The 23,107-nt window shown below is 41.7% G+C and overlaps 1 protein-coding gene across 2 annotated transcripts in view; it reads right to left on the bottom strand.

Moving 5' to 3' along the window:
• Nucleotides 1-495: 495 nt before the first annotated feature.
• The window catches only part of LOC106611231 (protein transport protein Sec23A), a 37,527-nt gene continuing 14,915 nt past the window's right edge, over nt 496-23,107 (bottom strand). The window contains exons 11-18 of one of the 2 annotated variants that reach the window (XM_014211225.3): nt 16,103-16,209; nt 15,149-15,302; nt 14,664-14,741; nt 14,302-14,463; nt 12,684-12,770; nt 4,109-4,264; nt 3,955-4,020; nt 496-1,966 (exon numbers count right to left, since the gene is read on the bottom strand). In XM_014211225.3, coding sequence (XP_014066700.1) covers nt 1,877-1,966; nt 3,955-4,020; nt 4,109-4,264; nt 12,684-12,770; nt 14,302-14,463; nt 14,664-14,741; nt 15,149-15,302; nt 16,103-16,209 — 900 coding nt within the window. In that variant the 3' untranslated portion in view covers nt 496-1,876. Of the gene's footprint in view, nt 1,967-3,954; nt 4,021-4,108; nt 4,265-12,683; nt 12,771-12,799; nt 13,922-14,301; nt 14,464-14,663; nt 14,742-15,148; nt 15,303-16,102; nt 16,210-23,107 lie in introns of those variants that run through there. The other variant, XM_014211226.3, reaches the window with a different exon arrangement.

Here is a 23,107-nt window from a genome sequence, read left to right as displayed (position 1 = left end):
ACCAAAACATCAGCCAGGAAGCATAGGAACTGAGAAGTGGTCTGTGGTCCCCACCTGCCGAACCACTCCTTTATTGGGGGTGTCTTGCTAATTGCCTATAATTTCCACCTGTTGTCTATTCCATTTGCACAACGGCATGTGAAATTTATTGTCAATCAGTGTTGCTTCCTAAGTGGACAGTTTGATTTCACAGAAGTGTGATTGACTTGGAGTTACATTGTGTTGTTTAAGTGTTCCCTTTATTTTTTTTGAGCAGTGTAGTTGATTTGATTAAACCACATAGGAAGTGTCAATATAAGAAAAATACACTTGAAAATTTGGACCAATCAATTGGACGACTCTTGGTTGACCAAGATTTATTTTAGTCGGGGACAGCCCTAGTTTCCTTTATTTTGGCAGTTACCTGTACAAGTTCATAAAATCAGATAAAACATCTAGTTGAAAACAGCATCACTCAAAGTAAATCAAATAGAAAGTGTTAATACACAACAAAAATGATTTTTACAGTAAGGTATTTTATTAGAAATGTCAAAAATAACACTGTTAGTAACAAGGCAGATATGATATGAGATCCGGAGAATAGGAAGGGTAGGTTTAATACCCTGCAAATCTGTCTGTATCGTGGAGCATGTTAGTACCACTGTCTGTGTAGTACAGATGTAGGATCTTCATTTGAGCTAGTTTGCTACAGCAGGAAAATAATCCTGCAGAAATAGAAAATGTAAATTATGTGGATTATAATTAATGCCATTTTTCTAGGGGTTGATACAATTTTTGTAAAGGAAAAGTCTGACATAACAAACTTCCGAAGCCTTTTTAAACCTCAAATACACTACAACTGTTAAATATAATGCATTGCAGGAAAGTTATTCCACAACAAGGTGATCAAATTACGATCCAACCTCTGTACTAGGCAGGGTTTTGTACCACAATGAGTGTTTGATATGAATGACTAACATTAATTAGATAGCACACACTAAAGGTCTGAAAATAACCTATTATTCTGTGGCATATGCAGGGAGAACAGAAAACGAATTAAATTAAGTTGTATTGGATTCCCCAAGCTTTACCAACTGACGATACAACACCCACCTGTTCTCTTTCTGTAGCCTGCAGCTATGACAGCTCTGACTGACTGGACGATAGTATTATACATTTCTCTGTTTGATATATATTTTTTTATAGAAACACAGACAGAAAATATAATATAAAGTAAGTCTGGATGCTGTATTGTTCTAGATAAAGTAGACGTATTGCCATTGAAGCATCAAAATAAAACATCCAATAAAATGTCTCCAACTGGATGTTGGGTTAGTTAGTGTTCTGAGGGGAAAGTACATCTACATAAATATCAGACTCATCTTACGATTCATATACTGATCCGGGACCAAACATTTAAGCTAGTAGTCACCAACTGATGTTTTCTTTTGTTTGTTCTTTTTACAATCATTGACCACCGACTAGTCGCATAAAAAGGCTGTTCTGCAGATCATTTTCTGTATTTCGTCACATTCCTGTATATAGCCATTTCCAATATTAAAAAGGAGAAAGAGGAAGACATATCGACTTCTGGTTGTTGACTCTCCCAAGTATAGTATGAGTTGACTGCTGTTGAGCAAACCTGGGTTCATATAGTATTTGTTTTCTCCAAATACTTTAAGTGTTTGAGCCTGTCTCGAGTGCCAGATGGGAGGGGTTTGCTTTTGGGTCTATTCCATTGGCTTTATTGCGCCAGACAAGCTCAATCAAGCGCAGATTAAGTACTTGAAAGAAAACAAATACAATCTGCACCCAGGTCTGCTGTTGAGTGGATGATGAGGTGGAACCATGGTCTGTGATGCTGACGTTCAGTGGTTACATAGGATCTGTCTCAGTCTCAGGCAGCGCTGGACACAGCCAGCTTCTTCAGGTGGTCCATGAATACCTGTAGACTGACATCATCTGTCAGGATTGGGGCTCCCGACTCCTACACAGAGGACGAGAGTGTAATTCAGTTATATAACCTGGAAAAGTGGTTACACCCTGGAGGCTCCTCAGAGGAGGAAAGGGAGGACCATCCTCAGTGAATTTCATAAAAATAATTAAACATGAAAAAAAGTGATCATTTTTAAATAAAACTATTCACGTCACCAAATAACGTATTCAAAAACACACTGTTTTGCAAAGGTCTACAGTAGCCTCAACAGCACTCTGTAGGGTAGCACCTTGGTGTAGCAGGAGGACCGGTTCTCACCCCCTTCCATAGACTTACACAGTAATTATGACAATTTTCGGAGGACGTCCTCCAACCTATCAGAGCTCTTGTAGGATGAACTGACATGTTGTCCACCCAATCAAAGGATCAGAGAATAAATAGTACTGAAAGCATAAGCTACATCTAGCTAGCGTTGCAGTGCATAAAATGTAGTGAGTAATTGACACAGAGAGAGAAAGACAATAGTTGAACAGTTTAACAAACTAATTTCTTCAAGGCAAGAGAGAGCTATATTTCGTTGTATTTTATCCACTTTCACTTATCTAATGAATGCAGCTAGCTAGTTTAGCCTACTCAAACACCCGGCTCAAACAGAGAGGGATGCTATGTTAGCTAGCTGGCTATGGCTATCCAACACGGTAACTCTTCCAAGTCAAGGTAAGCTTTTGGCTTTATCAATTTATTACCACTGGGGCCCACTGGTGTAACTGCTAAACTGCTTGCTGACTGTACTGCATGATTGTAGCTAGCGGGTTCACTATTGCGTTAGTTCTAGTAGCTATGTTGACTATGACGTCAGCTAATATGGTTACAAAGATGTATGCTGTTTGTAGCGATTAGCGGTTATGATATGAAGGTTTGGCTTGGAAAGTTTTTTTTGCATGGTCACAGACAGTTGATGTGTTGTACACTGAAGTCCACAAGCAAAGGGAAAAGGTGAGAGGAGGAGAGTGCGTAGATATAAGTAGGAATTATACAACGCGTAAAGTGATCATGCTGTTTGAATGTGGTAGCTATGAAAGTAAATTGTGTTTGCACGTGATCAGGGGTGTATTCATTCCACTGATTCTGTTGAATGAAATGGGGATAAACATACCTGAATTTGTCCAATAGAAACTCGTTTTCAACTGTTGGACTAATGATTACACCCTAGGTCAACTAGCTGCAGGCAATAGTGTGCAATGCGGTATTGAATGTGCCACTGTGTCACCATGATTACTCAAAATGTTCTCTCGAACTGTGCACTTAAGTTCTAAACTTTCATTCATAGACAAGGTTGTAGCAACCTCATGATCATTCGCTATAGGAAAAATCTGAGTATCCCGTAGTAGCCTAAACCTATCGATGTTACATTGAGCTGGATGAATGGATTATGAATGACAGTCATCCAATGTGCTGTAATAGAAATAAGGCCATGCTCATGAACAAAATGAGTGTCCTCCCTCATCTTAAATGGCACCGACCGCCACTAAGTTACACCTTCATTATCCACTAAAGAATGTAAGATGACTACACTAATTTGTGTAGACTTTACCAGCTTGTGTAAAAGAAACAGACAAGTAAGAGTTGAAGAAAAATTATTAGTCAAGAACAGGAGTAGGATTGTGTGCGTCTCAGGAGGAGTGTAATAATAATTCAAAAGGATCCATAGGTCCAGTACTCTCTGTGTGTCTCCTCTAATAAGCTGTAGTAGCAGCTGTAAGCCATGACAAACTGGTACAGGGACTCTCTCTCCAGCTACATAATGACTTTCAATACGACATTAAGCTGAGTCAGGCTGAACCACAGTGGACCCTATGCTCCTCCAGGATCAACAGTCACTATTGCACACACATGCCATTCAGAAAGAGACAACGTGCTTATCCTTTACATTATAAAATACTAAAAACACCATCCTTAGCAGTATGTACTTTTTATTAATAGTATCTTCTCTAGTTCCTGGGTAAAAAAATAAATGAAATAATCAGTAGAAGTCTTACCTGGCCCCATGCATACATGTTGTTGTGGGTTTGTGATGGGTTAACTTTAGATAGCAGGAAACGAGCCTAGAAAACAACAAGAACATCCATACAGGAAGTTGAATAGACTTGACAGTTGACATTCACATACATTTTAGCGAGTGTGTGTATGTACCTGTGATCCGCCAAACTCTGTGTCTATGTAGCGGGGCATAGGGAAGCGGCTGTGCAGGATCTCCTGGGCGTCGTCCGCTGGAGCCTGCAGCAGGTGGCGGAAGTTCTCGTACTCGGGCATCTCCTGGTAGCCTGCCTTACGCCACTGAGACACAGTCTGATGGATAGACAGAGAGAAAGGGTTAGAGAGAGGCCAGTTAGAGATGTCCTGAAGACATGAACAATTACATGTAGACGTTTACAGATCTGAGAAATTAAGAGAAGTCTGTTTAGGAGCAGATTGGTTTTGCTTGACATTATTTCAATAGCAATCAATGACACTGTGTTTAATGTATTTCTTTACAAAACAATACAAAACATACACATACAAACGCACACAAACATCAACGACCTCACACCCCCATCTCCAGCGCCCGCATCCCTCTCCGCCACATGGCCTCAAACTGCACCATTTTATTTCTCTCCGTCGACGACGCATTTTCAATATTTAGATAACAAAGCATCTGACATCTCCATTGTGTTAACTATGGAGTATTGGTTGATTTCCAATTTAAGTATACATTTTTTAAAGATGATTGCTGAGAAAAGTATCTCTATGCACCCTCATATGCCATATCTTGAAATATGCAAACAGATGAAAAGTACATTTACATTGTAATACTTCTGACAGCTAACTTTCTAACTCCACCCATAACTTTTGGACTTTATATCATTACCAGAAGGCATGGATAATTGAGTCATTGTTAGTTTTACACTTAAGACAGGTCGCTTGTATAATATTAAGCGTACATTTCTGTAAAATAATTTCGTTAGTTATGCTCCAACATTCCCTCCATCTTGTGCTAATATAAGTCTTGGTTCCAATAGTTTATATTTTTTCTAAGAGGTTGTCAGTTGGATATGCTCTCTGCAAGGTTCTGTATAGGTTACCTATCATATGAACATCCTTTTCTGACTCAAATAGGATTCCCTCAAGATTGCGCTGATGACCAAGAGATTTCAAATCAAACATTTTTAAGCTGCATGTATTTGAAAATATCTACATTGGTCAGTCCAAAATTGCTTTTTAATTTTGTCAAAGAAATAAATATATTTCCTATTACCAAGTCAGTTTTCCATGTGGACCATATTAAATCGGTGAATTGTGAAAAGCTATCCAAGGATTGTTCCATTGGGTTGTGTTTTTAGGTAGTGATAATAGTTATTGTAGAATATGTATCATTTTCATCAATATTGTTATAGTGTTCTTAACTATGAAGTTAATGTTATTAGCTTTATCCTTTGAAAATAGACACGTGAAAAGATTCTGGGGATGCACATGCTCATCTTCAATATGTACCCATTGTTCCTCTTTAGTGCACTTAACTATATGTCGCAAATAAAAGCCTTGGGTGGCGAGTTGATACAATTCCAAGTCTGGAAGGTTAAAACCCCCCTCAGACTTAGGAAGATCTAAAACTTAAATTTTTATTTCTATGAGTGTTATTTGCCCATAAAAAAGTATGTTATGAAGGAGTATAGTTTTTTTTAAAGAATGTCTTTGGTGGGGTATTTAGAATCACCGAGAATAAATATAAAATATTTGGGAGCTATGCCATTTTGAAGAGGTTTAATCTACATGTAAGATTTATTGGTCCATTTAATAAGATCTGCTTTCATATTGGTAAGTAATGGGATTAAGTCATCTTTATATACAGTTGAAGTCGGAAGTTTACATACCCCTTAGCCAAATACATTTAAACTCAGTTTTTCACAATTCTAGACATTTAAGTAAAAATTCCCTGTCTTAGTTCAGTTAGGATCACCACTTTAAAGAATGTGAAATGTCAAAATAATAGGAGAGAGAAGGATTTATCTCAGCTTTTATTTCTTTCATCACATTCCCAGTGGGTCAGACGTTTACATACACTCAATTAGTATTTGGTAGCATTGCCTTTAAATTGCTTAACTTGGATCAAACATTTCGGGTAGCCTTCCACAAGCTTCCCACAATAAGTTGGGTGAATTTTGGCCCATTCCTCCTAACAGAGCTGGTGTAACTGAGTCAGGCTTGTAGGCCTCCTTGCTCGCACACGCTTTTTCAGTTGTGCCCACAAATTTTCTATAGGATTGAGGTCAGGGCTTTGTGATGGCCACTCCAATACCTTGACTTTGTTGTACTTAAGCCATTTTGCCACAACTTTGAATATGCTTGGGGTCATTGTCCATTTGGAAGACCCATTTGCGACCAAGCTTTAACTTCCTGACTGATGTCTTGAGATGTTGCTTCAAAATATCCACATCATTTTCTCCCTCATGGTGCCATCTATTTTGTGAAGTGCACCAGTCCCTCCTGCAGCAAACCACCCCCACAACATGATGCTGCCACCCTTGTGCTTCACGGTTGGTATGGTGTTCTTCAGCTTGCAAGCATCCCCCCTTTTCCACCAAACATAACGATGGTCATTATGGCCAAACAGTTCTATTTTTCTTTCATCAGACCAGAGGACATTTCTCCAAAAAGTACAATCTTTGTCCCCATGTGCAGTTGCAAACTGTAGTCTGGCTTTTTTTATGGCGGTTTTGGAGCAGTGACTTCTTCCTTGCTGAGCGGCCTTTCAGGTTATGTAAATATAGGACTCGTTTTACTGTGGATATACTTTTGTACCTGTTTCCTCCAGCATCTTCACAAGGTCCTTTGCTGTTATTCTGGGATTGATTTGCACTTTTCGCACCAAAGTACATTCATCTCTAGGAGACAGAACGCGTCTCCTTCCTGAGCGGTATGACGCTGCGTGGTCCCATGGTGTTTATATTTGCGTGCTATTGTTTGTACAGATGAACGTGGTACCTTCAGGCATTTGGAAATTGCTCCCAAGGATGAACCAGACTTCTGGAGGTCTACAATTCTTTTTCTGAGGTCTTGGCTGATTTCTTTTGATTTTCCCATGATGTCAAGCAGAGGCACTGCGTTTGAAGTTAGGCCTTGAAATGCATCCACAGGTACACCTCTAAGTGACTCAAATGATGTCAAGTAGCCTATCAGAAGCTTCTAAAGCCATGACATCATTTTCTGGAATTTTCCAAGCTTTTTAAAGGCACAGTCAACTTAGTGTATGTAAACTTCTGACCCACTGGAATTGTGACACAGTGAATTATAAGTGAAATAATCTGTCTGTAAACAATAGTTGGAAAAATGACTTGTGTCATGCACAAAGTAGATGTCCTAACCGAAACTATAAACTATAAACTGTTAACAAGAAATTTGTGGAGTGGTTGAAAAACAAGTTTAAATGACTCCAACCTAAGTGTATGTAAACTTCCGACTTCAACTGTATGTGTTGTGTGTTGTCACTAATTAAGCATCCTAAGTATTTAATATTTTTTTGTGGTCAATATAAAGGATTGTTGTAGATCATGAGTTATTATTTTTCTTATTGCCATTATTTCGTTTTTTTCCACTTGAATTTGAGTATTCAGAAAGTATTTTTAGCGGGGGGGGCTTCCCTGTCTTGTACCTCTTTCTAAAGCAATTTCATGAGAAAATATAAACGCAACATGCAACAATTTCAAGATTTTACTGAGTTCCAGTTCATATAAGGAAATCAGTCAATTGAAAAATGTATTAGGCCCTAATCTATGGATTTCACATGACTAGGCAGGGGCGCAACCATAGGTGGGCTAAGGGCACAGGCCCATCCACTTGGGAGCCAGCCCCTCCCACTGGGGAGCCAGGCCCAGCCAATCAGAATTAGTTTTTCCCCATGTTATGTGACAAGACTGCACATTTTAGAGTGGCCTTCTATTGTCCGCTCTTGATATGCCACACCTGTCAGGTGGATGGATTATCTTGGCACAGGAGAAAGGCTCACTAACAGGATGTAAACAAATTCTTCCACCAAATTTGAGAGAAATAAGCTTTTGTGTGTATGGAACATTTCTGGGATCTTTTATTTCAGCTCCTGAAATGAACAGTTTACATGTTGCATTAAAATATTTTTGTTGACTATATTATTTCTGTATATTTTTGCTTAAGGTCAAAAGATTTGAATAGAAAAGACCATTCAAGACAGTCGAAAGCCTTTTAGTATCAACAGCCATTATTGATAAAGCGGGTGTAAAAAAACATTAGGAATACTTGTTCTTTCCATGACAGACTGACCAGGTGAATCCAGGTGAAAGCTATGATCTCTTATTGATGTCACCTGTTAAATCCACTTCAATCAGTGTTCACCAACCGGTCGTTTGCGATCGACTGGTCGATCTCCAAACCATTCTTAGTCGATCCCCATCGAAACATTTCTGAAAAAACCCAACAATAAAGCCTTGCGTACCTAATTTTTGCATTTGTTTTGCATTGTTGGCGGTAGGTGCATGTGATTCAGCAGCCCTAGTGCCGGGAAGGCAAAGTGTTCTCATTTTGAATCATTTCATGTGTCTGAAGGTTGAACTCTGCCTACTCGGCAGGCCCAGAGATCAAATCAAGGGCACCTAAAGGCCTACCGCTGGCCAATCAGACAGTGTCTTTCTCCACAGTTTCCACACGCCATATACTGTAAAAGGAAGCCTCTAACGCACAGAAAAGTTGATCATGTGAGATTTCAAAACTTTTAAAACCATAACTAGAGACAGACTCAACTAATACAGCAAAGAGCTGCTGTTTTATTGAGTAAGTTCATTTTAAGTTGTTATTCAGCACTATCAACACTTTGTTCAACAGTTTTATAAGCCATTAAATGCGTGTTCTCCCTACTTCCACTCACGCTACAACCAGCACTTAAGCTGCAATAAAAGAGTATAGCTCTTTTATTGCATTTCGATAAGCCTGCATTGTTATTATTTGCGGCTTGTTTTTTTTTGTATCAAGGAATACATTGCTTTCTCTGGTCATAGGAGTAACATGAATTGCTGCAAGAGGCAGAAATAATGCAATGCGACTTAGTCTTCCAACTGATGGCAAAACTTGTCTCCTTTTCTCAGTGGAGAGAGGAGGGACGGTGAGTCGGGTGACCAGCAGCCTCACCGCTGCTCCCTCCCTACCCTCAGACTGACTGTCAGATGCAGGCCATCAGTCCAGTAAATAAAGGCTAATTATTATGCTCACTCAGCTGTCTCACAAGTAATACAACAAATTATATATTACCAGTGTGATCATTTACAGTGAGGGAAAAAAGTATTCGATCCCCTGCTGATTTTGTACGCTTGCCCACTGACAAAGAAATGATCAGTCTATAATTTTAATGGTAGGTTTATTTGAACAGTGAGAGACAGAATAACAACAAAAAAATCCAGAAAAACGCATGTCAAAAACGTTATAAAATGATTTGCATTTTAATGAGGAAAATAAGTATTGGACTGGGGACTGTCGCCGGAAGCTCTGGACTGTTGATGCGCACTGGAGGCCTAGTGCGTGGAGCCGTTACAGGTGGCACTGGACTGGTGACACGCACTTCAGGGCGAGTGCGGGGAGCAGGCACAGGACATGCCGGACTGGGGGGCGCACTGGAGGCCTGACGCGTGGGACCGGCACAGGTTGCACCAGACTGGTGACACGCTCTTCAGGGCGAGTGCGAGGAGCTGGCACAGGACGTACTGGGCTGTGGAGGCGCACTGGAGACCTGGTGCGTAGAGCCGGCACAAATTGTACCGGAACGATGACACATTTCGCACGGCGAGTGCGGGGAGCTGGCACAGGACGTACAGGTCTGTGAAGGCATACTGGAGACCTGGTGCGTGGAGCTGGCACAGTTTTTACCAGACTGCTAGCATGCTCCTCAGGACGAGTACGGAGAGCTGACTCAGGTGGCATCAAACAGATAACACGCTCCTTAGGGCGAATGTCGTGCATCATACACCAACACAACAACTCTCTCATTTCTCTCTCCTCCAATTTCTCCCTCTTCTCCCAGATTGGCTCTGGTTCACTCCTCGGCTCCGCCGACCACCTCGTGTGCCCCCCCCCCCCCCCCCCAAAAAATGTGGGCTGTCCTTTGGGTTTTCTTGTTGCTGCGAACCCCGGCGTCGTCGCTGTCCTCCCTTCTCTCCTTGCGTCTGCCGCCAAGGAAGGCAATCCTGTCCTGCAAGGATTTCCTCCCAAGTCCAGGATCACTTCCCATCCAAAATCTCCTCCCAAGTCCAAGATGCTCTCTCCTCCTGGGCACGCTGCTTGGTCCTGTTGTGGTGGGATCTTCTGTCACGATCGTCGTAAGAACATTCAGACCAAAGCGCAGCGTGAAATCGGTTCGACATTTTATTTGAAGTGAACCGCACAAAAAAACAATAAAGAACAAACGAAAAGTGACGTTCTGGAGTGCTCACAGGCAACTACACAAAAATAAAACAAGATCCCACAAAACACAGTGGGGAAACGGCTGCCTAAATATGATCCCCAATCAGAGACAACGATAAACGGCTGCCTCTGATTGGGAACCATACCAACATAGAAATAAAACAACCTAGATTACCCACCCTAGTCACACCCCGACCTAACCAACATAGAGAATAAAAGGCTCTCTATTGTCAGGGCGTGACACATAGTATGAATACATAGTTATTGAATACATCACATATATACACTACCGGTCAAAAGTTTTAGAACACCTACTAATTCAAGGGTTTTTATTTATTTTTACTATTTTCTACATTGTAGATTAATAGTGAAGACATAAAAACTATGAAATAACACATCATGTAGAAACCAGAAAAGTGTTAAACAAATCAAAACATATTTTATATTTGAGATTCTTCAAATAGCCACCCTTTACCTTGATGACATCTTTGCACACTCTTGGCATTCTCTCAACCAGTATCACCTGGAATGCTTTTCCAACAGTCTTGAAGGAGTTCCCACAAATGCTAAGCACTTGTTGGCTGCTTTCCCTTCACTCTGCGGTCAGACTCATCCCAAGCCATCTGAATTTGGTTGAGGTCAGGGGATTGTGGAGGCCAGGTCATCTGATGCAGCACTCCATCGCTCTCCTTCTTGGTCAAATAGCCCTTGCACAGCCTGGAGATGTGTTGGGTCATTGTCCTGCTGAAAAACAAATTATAGTACCACTAAGCCCAAACCAGATGGGATGGCGTATCGCTGCAGAATGCTGTGGTAGCCATGCTGTTTAAGTGTGCCTTGAATTCTAAATAAATCACAGATAGTGTCACCAGCAAATTACCCCCACACCATAACACCTCCTCCTCCATGGTTTACGGTGGGAAATACACATGCGGAGATCATCCCTTCACCCACACCGCGTCTCACAAAGACACGGCGGTTGGAACCAAAAATCTCCAATTTGGACTCCAGACCAAAGGACAAATTTCCACGAGTCTAATGTCCTTTGTTTGTGTTTCTTGGCCCAAGCAAGTCTCTTCTTCTTATTAGTGTCCTTTAGTAGTGGTTTCTTTGCAGCAATTCGACCATGAAGGCCTGATTCACACAGTCTCCTCTGAACAGTTGATGTTGAGATGTGTATGTTACTTGAACTCTGTGAAGCATTTATTTGGGCTGCAATTTCTGAGACTGGTAACTCTAATGAACGTATCCTCTGCAGCAGAGATAACTCAGGGTCTTCCATTCCAGTGGCAGTCCGCATGAAAGCCAGTTTCATCATTGCGCTTGATGGTTTTTGTGACTGCACTTGAAGAAACTTTCAAAGTTCTTAAAATGTTCCGTATTGACTGACCTTTACATCTTTGTATACCCCCCTAACTGATTGGCTCAAACGCATTAAGAAGGAAAGAAATTCCACAAATTAACTTTTAAGAAGGCACATCTGCTAATTGAAATGCATTCCAGGTGACTACCTCATGAAGCTGGTTGAGAGAACGCCAAGAGTGTGCAAAGCTGTCATCAAGGCAAAGGGTGGCTATTTGAAGAATCTCAAATATAAAATATATTTGGATTTGTTTAACACTTTTCTGGTTGCTATATGATTCCATATGTGTTATTTAATAGTTTTGATGTCTTCACTATTATTCTATAATGTAGAAAATAGTAAAAATAAAGAAACCCTTGAATGAGTAGGTGTGTCCAAACACTTTTTTTGGGGGGGTGCATAAAAGACAAAAAATACCAGCAAATCAGGTCCAAGTGATTTTAATTATGGAAATCTGTCCCAAAGTATTCTGACGCATAATAGAGAGGTATACAAATGTAAGGTTTGAAATGATTATGTTTTAGTCAAATACTATATCTGTTTGGGCTACTTGCAGTCAATTTGCAGTCTGCAAATTATGTGTAATTATGTTCCGGCACCCTGACCATCCACTGCGGCTGAATCTAGTTGATGATCCCTGCACTAGTGCAACACTGGCATTACAGTCCCTACTACTCCCTCATCTATTCACAAATGTCAAATAAGGACAATAGTATCTGGCTGCAACCTGAAATGAAATCAGTCTAGTGTTACGATAGAACAGGGATCATCAAATAGATTCAGCCGCGTGATGATTTTTTCTTGAGCGGATGGTGAAGGGGCTGGAACATAATACAAAATAACTTGTAGACTGCAAATTGACCGCAAGAAGCCCAAACAGATATAATATTTGATGTAGTCTGTTAATAGGTATGTTGATTATGATTGGATGACTGATGAACATACCTCGCCATGGTAGATGAGGATCTGGAAGAAGGTGTCCATGAGAAGGATGCGATCAGGAAGGATACTGCTACTGTCCAGCAACACAGGCTAGGAGAAGAAAAGTTGAAAAGGTTCTACATTTAAACCACATGTAAACAATACTAATAGCAGGATACTGAACACAGGCTAGGAGGAGAGAAACATGACACCATCTTAAACCACTGCCCTCTAATTGAAATGTCATCCTTCTAATGCAGCTCCAATCAATAATACTGTTTAATGACTAAACCAGGTTTGTTGAGGTATGGGGTGGGGGTTAATCCCAGATACTGATAGGAATGTCACAATATCGGCATATTCCAAAACAAATGTCACAACACACCAACTCTCATCTCAGGTACAAAAAAATGTGTTGGTGTTTTAAAGGACACAAACAGCACAGATAGAGTGGTTCTGTTTAACTTTCAATGTTTAACAGGCGAGTAGACAGAATATAAAGTCAGAGCCAGTGGAAACATTACAACTGAATCCCAAATGGCACCCTATATAGTGCACTAAGGTCAAAACTAGTGCACTATATAGGGAATAGGGAGCCATTTGAAAACGTAGCCTAGGTCTCTGCTAATCTAAAAAAGGAATAGAGGTCGACCGATTAAATCGGAATGGCCAATTAATTCGGGCCAATTTCAAGTTTTCATAACAATCGGTAATCGGCATTTTTGGACACCGATTGTGGCCGATTACATTGCACTCCACGAGGAGACTGCGTGGCAGGCTGACTACCTGTTACGCGAGTGCAGCAAGAAGCCAAGGTAAGTTGCTAGCTAGGATTAAATGTGTGGATTAATTGTCGGAGTAGAGGACCTTGTGCATTTCAGGTAAAATAACAACCAATCTTTATATCCCAGGACAAATTAGCTAGCAACAGCAAGCTAGCTAGCTAAATTGCCATAAATGTTTAATGCTTTTCGACCTGTCCCCAAATTAATATAATTGGTTCAGAGTTTGTTTTGATATTTCAACCTGCGTGTCGTGATCGTGTTTGGTGTGAGGGTACAAAATCAACAGGCGCAGGCAGGTGACACGCGCGCGTCCGGTTTGGTCAGCATGTAAGTCCCAAATGGCACCCTATTTCCAACGTAGTGCACTATTTTTGACTAGAACCCCGTAGTGCACTATGTAGGGAATAAGGAGCCATTTGATGCAACCACTGTTAAATAACTTACCCATTTCAGAGAGGTGTGTACTACGCTGTCTGTCTGTAAGTTGTTAAAAATCACACTGTTGATATCTGCACTGAAAGAAACGCTTGTCTGGAACACATTACTGTACTCACACACACTACACTAATTAACCACAAGGTTATCTGTAATAAAAGGACCGGGGAATTTGTGCACTCTCTCTCTGTTGACCTGAGGAACACAGCTTGGCTTGTAGAATGTGAGTGGGAGGGAGGTGGGAGAGTCAGAGAGATTGAGGTCTTCATTAGGCATCCATGATTTACGTTTAGAAAGAAGACGGAAAGCACATTTTTCAATGGAAAAATTTGTTTGTGAGTGTCTGTGTGTGTGTGTCTGCTTGTGCATGTCTGTGTCTGTGCGCGCGTGTGTGTGTTGGTCTGTGTGTGTGTCGGTCTTACCTCTGGGGGCCCGTTGAAGGAGTAGGCATAGAGAATGGGTTGTATCATGATTAGAGACTGGGTCAGGTCCTGACGCATGAACTGGTGTCTGTAGTACGAGCTCTCATCTGGACTGTTGTTGAACACTTGCAGAAAGGGAGACCTTCTCAGATGGAACATAAACTGAGGGACAAATGAGAAGCAGGTTTTAAAAAGCATTCCATCATGCTGCCAAAGCTATAATGTGCATTTTAAAATCCTCTTCATACAAAGACTGAAACATTACTTAAAAATATATATTTTTACCGTTAAGCTATTTATAACACATCTGTGTACTAGCTATAACTAAGAGCCAATCAGTCATTCAGCACATGATCACTTACCTGGGGATAGAGAGAAAAGGTTTCTGAGAAGCGGAAGGAGTTGGGATCATCCTTATGATAATCTCCAAACTTCTGACACTGGAAAGGAGAGAGAAAAAGGCAATGAAACAGGAGACCAACCAGAAAGTCCTGCCTGCAACAGAGTCTACACTTAAAAATAAAACGTGACTTCACACTTCATCACACTACTTGAGCATGCCTGCTAGCCTGGAAATCGCTACTTTCACTGGTTAGCAGTAGGAAATAATGATATTGTTACATTTCAACATCTCCATTTACATTTTTTTTTTTTAAATGGTCCATTTATGAAGGCTCTGTGGAGGGGAAAATAAAGTAGCCCCCTGCCTTGACCCCTGCCAATCTTCCATGTCATGTGTTGCTTTGTCTTACCTATAAGGCTCTGGCCAAAAGTGGTGCACTATAAAAGGAATGGGGTGCCATTTGGGATGCAACGACTAGGAATAGTAGTGAGAATACTGTCTTACCAGTCGGATGAGCTGTCTGTCCAGCCAGCGTAGCACGTCAGGACCCTCCTCCGTCTCAGCGCGATACACAGCCAGTCTAGCCATCAGGATGGCTGAGGCCTCCTGGTCAAATGATGCTGCAATGCTCTGGATCTGGGTCCCTGCATCTGCCCAGCTGAGAGGGAGGGGTGAGAGAGGCAGAGACAGAAAGAGGAGAGAGAAACAACCTGCATAAGCATTGCATATCATTTGACGCAAACACCTTTCTTTATTTCAGTTGTAAGGTTCTCCTTTATAAGGCAAGTGATACTACCAACACGAATCTCTACTATAGTTAGTATGGCTACATGAGTTAAATAAGGGATATGATTTCAGATGTTTTGTTCTGGTTGCTTTGACATCGAAAAGCCTTTAAGCATAATAAGCCCTTTAAATGAGTAAGTCCACCCCAAGTAAATTGAACTGATGTTTTAAAAACAGTCTGGGACTGCTTATCTATACAAATTTCCACTTGCCACTGCCCTGTCACATGCTGAGCATTGTATAAACACAGATCTCATAAGGTAAAATACAATAAAATACAATAACAAACATGAACTTCAACACTGATCAAACCCCATACTGAGAGTTACATCACAGCTCAGTTAGTATCTACATAAATACACATTTAACAGTAACAACCAAGATAATCCCCTCCTCTGATCACAAGACAACAAACACACTTTGCCCTCTTTCCCTATCGTGTTGCTATGGAAACAAGATGCATTTGCAGATGTAGTTCCATAGTGGAATAAAAAGTGGTAGATAAACCTTAAAGTCTATAGTTACTTTGAAAAGAAGATGTAAATGATGAATCAAATCCAGATGAATATGTTTGTGTGTTTTTATAAGTTTTATGTTTTGAAGTGAGTTAAATACTCAATCTGTGTGTGTGTGTGTGTGTGTGTGCGCGCGCGCATGTCTGTGTGTATTTACTTTCTGGCTGTGGTGGTGACTCGGATGCGTTTCTGTCCACTGGAGTGTTGGTACTGGGTGACGTACTGGACCGCGCCTCGGCCCCCCTGGGGTATAGGTGCATTATGCTGTGTAGAGAGGAGACAAGAACGGTTGGTAGGATCATTAGAAAACAATTGAGAACAAGATATCTGATTATAAATGTGCACATGTTATAAAACAACGCCAAGATATGATAAATGTAAATTACCCATCTAACTAGGCTAATATAAGTGGGTGGTGCCTGTGAGTTTTATTAAAATGGTTTGCCCTGTACAAACACACAACTGCTACTGCCTTCTGGACAACTTTCAGAACAACTGAAATAATTGTGTGATATGAGGGGGCTTAATAATTCATTAATAATTCATGATTGGGAGCTTAGATCAAATTAGAGGCATGCTCCTTACCAATAACCCCAAAAACACTCCAGAGCCAAATGGCTCATTAACTGTGCTGCAGCCATTAGAGTGGAGGAGAGGATATTGGATCTCAAGCTTCTGTTTACACAGAGAGCATCTCTCTCCCTCTCTCACTCCTCAAAAATCTAGTGCTTGAAAGTGAGTTGTTCTGGTCTGTTTCTCTTTCCCTTCCACACTCTAATAGTGTATAGTAAGGAGCAAGCTAAGCCTTTGTACTGGACTCCACAGGCCGGAGAATAGGAGGATAGCTTGATGACTTGGAGGACCATCCCCTCCCAGAGAACAGCAGGAGACTGACACATCACAACATCAACCGGCTCCCTGGAGCCCCAGAGGATCGACACACACAGGATAACGTGACTTTACACGTCAGACTCTGTCCACCAGTCAGTCAAGTCAGCCAGTCAAGTCAGCCAGTCAGTGCTCATGGACTGAACCAGGTGAGAGGAGAGTTAGCAGCCAGCCAACCCAGGGAGGCCGTGAGGATGCCGGTGGCCCAGGTCTATGCAGCTCTGATGGTGGTCTCCAGTCTGTGCTCTGTGTGTGGTAATGTGGTTTTATTACTGGTGGTTCTTCTCAACAAGGAGCTCCGCACCGAAACCTGGGCCCTGACCCTGAGCTTCTGCCTAAGTGACCTAGCCCTTGGTCTCTCCATCATTCCCTTCGGAGTCCACAACAGCCTGTTCAGAACGCAGGGCTACCCCAGCGACGGGCCCCTCTGCCAGGGCAGTGCCTTCCTCTACCTGCTTCTTCAGCTGGCCTCCATCCACTCCCTGACCTGGGCCACCATCGACAAGTTTACAGAGATCTGTTTCGCCCTGAGCTACAGCACCATCTGCACGGCCAGGAGAACCAGGGTGGTGCTGGTTCTGGTGTGGCTCTACGGCCTGATCAACGCAGCCTTGCCACTGCTGGGCTTCGGCCGCTACACCTACAGCAGCACCAGGTTCCTATGTGCCCCCAGCTTCCAGCCAGACTACAAGGGCTTCAGTCTGCTCTTCATCGTGGTCGGGATCATAGCACCCATACTCATCATGTGCTCCACGTATGCGTACATTGTGTATATTGTGAGGAAACAGGTGCGGCGAGGGACGTTTGTTTGCAATGACCAGCACTGTTTTTATGTCCCTGCTAATAACTACTTCAGGAGCTCCTTAGTGATGGTGGCAACTGTGGGTGAGTCTCACTGGTGCTTAACCTTGTGAATAGTACAGTGAAGCTATTGATTTCTTGATGTAATTTATTTAAAACAAAGCCTTTGATATAACCCTTTGATATACTCTGAGCACTGAGCACAGACACAGAATAAAAGCCTTTTATGTAAGGAACAAATGCAAACAAAATGTCAAGGTCCATCAGTGGCTGTTACTCACATTTTTCTGTTGGCTACATTTGTAGATGGTGAAATTCAGTCTTCTTGAATTTGTTAATATTAATGTGCTACAATAACATTACACGCATCACAATAAGGCTCATTGTTATATATTTGCGAGATTCCATAAATATACCAAATAGAATTATTGTAACGTTCCCGTAATTAGTAAAATAACCGCCTTTCTGTATTTTTCCATAAATATACTTTAACGTAATTACTCTGATAATCTCCTGTCTTAATTCTCTCCATTGTAAGTGTGCCTGCTAGTGTGCTGGCTGCCTTACATCACCACCTGTTTCTATGAGACGTTCAGTGGCCATGACCCGCCAGCAGCAGCCTCAGCCGTGGCTACCTGGCTCATCCTCCTCACCTCCGCTCTCAACCCATGGATCAACTCCATGACGCAGACGTAAGCAATAGCCAACAACTGCTCGCTGGGCGCCGATGACATGGACGTCGATTAAGGCAGCCCCTTGCACCTCTCTGATTCAGAGGGGTTGGGTTAAATGCGGAAGAAACATTTCAATTGAATGCATTCAGTTGTGCAACTGACTAGGTATCCCCTTTCAACTTCCCCTTAATAGCCCCAAACAAACAGTCATTCAGACAATATAAAGAAATTTCAATGCTGTGTCTCAGGAAGAATAAGGCTCAATATTATGAAGCTGTTATACCTCAATATAAATTCACTCAATATCCTTGTGGCCCATCAATGGCCACATGAAACCAAAATCAGAGGGAATTGAGAAGTGATCAACTCCATGATTCAGAAGGGATAACCAATAGGGCTGGGACCTCACAATACTATCAAGATACTTAGGTGTCAATACAATATGTATTGCAATTCTCACAATTGTATATGTATTGCGATTCGATACTGCGACTTTATTGTGATTTGATGTTCCAAACGTTGTAGGGCGTTCACTCATGCTCTAGTATGTAGTGAAATACAGGTCAATTCAAGAGGGTGCTACTAAATTAATGTCTAAATGTGGCCGATGTCATTATGAATCACATAAAATAAATCATCAGATAGTTGTCTACAATATTACAACCTTTATATGCTTGTGCTTAACAGTATTGATGAAATAAGAACGTTTGCTGTGACCACTGCTAGTTTAGATCGCACAGCTCTTTGTTGTATCTCTTCCATATTTTAGTGTTGGGAGGTGGTAACATTTGGTCCAAAGCACAGAAACACCTCCAATCAAAATCAACTTGATACCCGCCTCTTTTTCATCTCCAAATCCATGGCTTTCTATTCCTGTAACCTCAGTCAATCAACGTTGAGAGGGGCTGTTTCTATGGAGATTTAAATAGAAATACTTTCTTTTTTTGGTTAGTTTTGTGTGTCTGTGTGTGTGTGTGTGTGTGTGTGTGTATACAGTGCCTTCGGAAAGAATTCAGACCCCTTGACTTTTTCCACATTTTGTTACGTTACAGCCTTATTCAAAAATTTATTAAATAAAACAAATCCTCAGTAATCTACACACAATACCCCATCATAACAAAGCGAAAACAGGATTAGAAACTTTTGCAAATTTAATAAAAACAGAAATACCTTATTTACAGAAGTATTGAGCCCCTTTGCTATGAGACTCGAAATTGAGCTCAGGTGCATCCTGTTTCCATTTGTCACGGTTGTCGTAAGGAGAAGCGGACCAAAGTGCAGCGTGTGTGTCGTTCCACATTTTATTTACACTGTGAAACTGTTTCGATACATAAACATAAACTAAAGAACAAAACAACAAACCGTGACGCAGAGTCGAAACATACACTACTCAAAAAACTATCTCCCACAAACCCAGGTGGAAAAAAACCCTACTTAAGTATGATCTCCAATTAGAGACAACGAGGACCAGCTGCCTCTAATTGGAGATCATCCCAAACAAAACCCCAACATAGAAATAGAAAACAGAGGAAAAAACGTCACACCCTGACCTACTCTACCATAGAAAATAACATCTTTCTATGGTCAGGACGTGACACCATTGATCATCCTTGAGATGTTTCTACAATTTGATTGGAGTCCACTTGTGGTAAATTTAATTGATTGGACACTATTTGGAAAGGCACAGCCTGTCTATAAGGTCCCACAATTGACAGTGCATGTCAGAGCAAAAACCAAGCTATGAGGTCGAAGGAATTGTCCGTTGAGCTCCGAGACAGGATTGTGTTGAGGCATAGGTCTTGGGAAGGGTACCAAAACATTTCTGCAGCATTGAAGGTCCCCAAGAACACAAATGGCCTCCGTCATTCTTAAATGGAAGAAGTTTAGAACCACTAAGAGACTCTTCCTAGAGCTGGCCGCCCGGCCAAACTGAGCAATAGGGGGAGAAGGGCCTTGGTCAGGGAGGTGACCAAGAACCCAATGGTCACTCTGACAGAGCTCTAGACTTCCTCTGTGGAGATGGGAGAACCTTCCAGAAGGACAACCATCTCTGCAGCACTCCACCAATCAGGCCTTTATGGTAGAGTGGCCAGGCGGAAGCTACTCCTCAGTAAAAGGCACATGACAGCCCGCTTGGAGTTGGCCAAAAGGCACCTAAAGACTCTCAGACCATGAGAAACAAGATTGTCTGGTCTGATAAACTCTTTGGCCTGAATGCCAAGCGTCACATCTGGAGGAAACCTGGCACCATCCCTACGGTGAAGCATGGTGGTGGCAGCATCATGCTGTGTGGATGTTTTTAAGCGGCAGGGACTGGGAGACTAGTCAGGATCGAGGCAAAGATGAACGGAGCAAAGTACAGAGAGATCCTTGATGAAAACCTGATCCAGAGCGCTCAGGACCTGACTGGGGCGAAGGATCACCTTGCAACAGGACAATGACCCTAAGCACACAGCCAAGACAACGCAGAAGTGCTTCGGGATAAGTCTGAATGTCCTTGAGTGTCCCAGCCAAAGCCCGGACTTGAACCCGATCGAACATCTTTGGAGAGACCTGAAAATAGCTGTGCATCGAAGCTCCCCATCCAACCTGACAGAGCTTGAGAGGATCTGCAGAGAAGAATGTGAGAAACTCCCCAAATACAGGTGTGCCAAGCTTGCAGCGTCATACCCAAGAAAACTCCAGGCCATAATCGCTGCCAAAGGTGCTTCAACAAAGTACTGAGTAAAGGGTCTACTTATGTAAATGTGATATCAGTTTTTATAAGTAATAAATTAGCTAACATTTCTAAAAACCTGTTTTTGCTTTGTCATTATGGGGTATTGTGTGTAGATTGATGAGGGGGAAAAAACAATTTAATACATTTTAGAACAAAGCCGTAACGTAACAAAATGTGGTAAAAGTCAAGAGGTCTGAAGACTTTCTATATGTAAAGACAAGACTACATTAAGAATAGTCTGACGCATGCCTTTTTTGTGCGACTTTTTCAAATCATAGTCGCACACCTCATCTAGCCTAGCCCATAGGCCTATATGTTTGATAAGGATTGTATCACAACTAAAGCGTCCTAATAACTTAAAATTAAGCACATTAATCCGCTTTGCAACTGGTGTAGAGCCTAACTGGCATACATTGGATGACATGGGTCCCATTATGCCTGGCAAAAACCAAACACTGCATTCCACAGTAAGAGCCTCATATCAACGGTCAAGCATGGTGATGGTTTGGGAATGCTTTGCTGCCTCAGGACCTGGACGACTTGCTTTAATAGAAGGAATCATGAATTCTGCTTTGTATCAGAGAATTGAGCTGAAGTTAAAGTGCAGCTGGGTCATGCAGCAAGACAATGATCCAAAACAAACAATCAAGTCTACATGAAAATGGCTAAAAAGCAACACATTTGAAGTTTTGGAATGGCCTAGTCAAAGTCTAGACCTAATCCCAATTGGGATGTAGTGGCAGGACTTGAAACAAGCAGTTCATGCTTGAAAACCCACAAATGTCACTGAGTTACAGCAGTTCTATATGAAGGAGTGGGCCAAAATTCATCCACAGCGTTGTGAGAGACTGATCAACAACTACAGAAAGCGTTCGGTTGGTTGGAGTCATTGCAGTTAAAGGTGGCACAACCAGTTATTGAGTGTAAGGGGGCAATTACTTTTTCACACAGGGGCATTGGGTGTTGCATAACTTTGTTTATGAAATATGGAATTGTGGTGTTATTTGTTCACTCAGGTTCCCTTTATCTAATATCAGGTTTTGGTTAAAGATCAGATAACATTCAGTATCAAAAATATGCAAAAGTAGAGTAAATTAGAAGGGGGACAAATACTTTTTCATGGCACTGTATATAATATTTCTACAAATCGATACTTGGGAGTCAAAATATTGAGATAAAATCATCCAAAATAATAATATGTAACTCTAGGGTTTTTTCCAACAACACTTACAATCAATATCCCAAACAGTCATTCAATAATGTAGTGAGTAGTTCTCTCTCTCATTCAACAAATATAAAGACTAGTCCAACTTCCCCCACCCCCATATCTCAAGAACGAGGCTCAATCTTGTACAGGTGATATGAATTGCCAATAGCCAATTGAAACAAATCCTGATGGAATTGACAAGCTAGCTCCAGTACATTTCTAAATGACGACTGTTATGAGGGGGAAAAGCTGAGCGTTTGAGATTATGAATTGAACTTCTCAGTGATGGAGCAGAGCTGTAGAGCCGATGAGGCCGAGTGGCTGGCTACACTGCATTGTTGGTTATTTATTTATTCTCTCTCTCTCTCCCTCCCATCTCTTTCTCCCTCTCAGGCGCTACAGAGCGGCTCTGCGGAAAAGCCTGAATAAAATACGATGGCTGTTCCAGCACCCTCTGAAGAACTCCTGCCCACAGAGCACCGCCATCCAACTTGAGATAGTGAGCCAAGATCACCAGCATCACAACATCTCCAACCCATCACTCCTGTCAGAAACCAACTCCAAAATAGGGTCACCAGAGGCCAAGTCTATGTCAGAGGTGACTATGAAAGGATGGTAAAGACACTATGGACACTACACTAGGCCAGGACTCTGTCACTGTGGTGCCATCTGGAAAACTAGCCTGACTACAGATTAAAATACAGACAAACTACAGACTTGATTTTATGAATCCCAGGACTCCCTGAAAAAAAAGTGCCAATTGTTACTGAGTGAACAAGATGAATGAAATGAAATACAATACAGGTTGGGACTAAACACCAGAGAAGGACCATATGAAGGATCATTGTGGTGACAGGATGCAACAGACTGACA

The sequence above is a fragment of the Salmo salar genome, chromosome 09 (assembly GCF_965601325.2).
Source record: "Salmo salar chromosome 09, fSalSal1, whole genome shotgun sequence".
NCBI classification, from domain to species: domain Eukaryota; kingdom Metazoa; phylum Chordata; class Actinopteri; order Salmoniformes; family Salmonidae; genus Salmo; species Salmo salar.
This window is presented reverse-complemented; position numbering and strand designations above follow the sequence as displayed.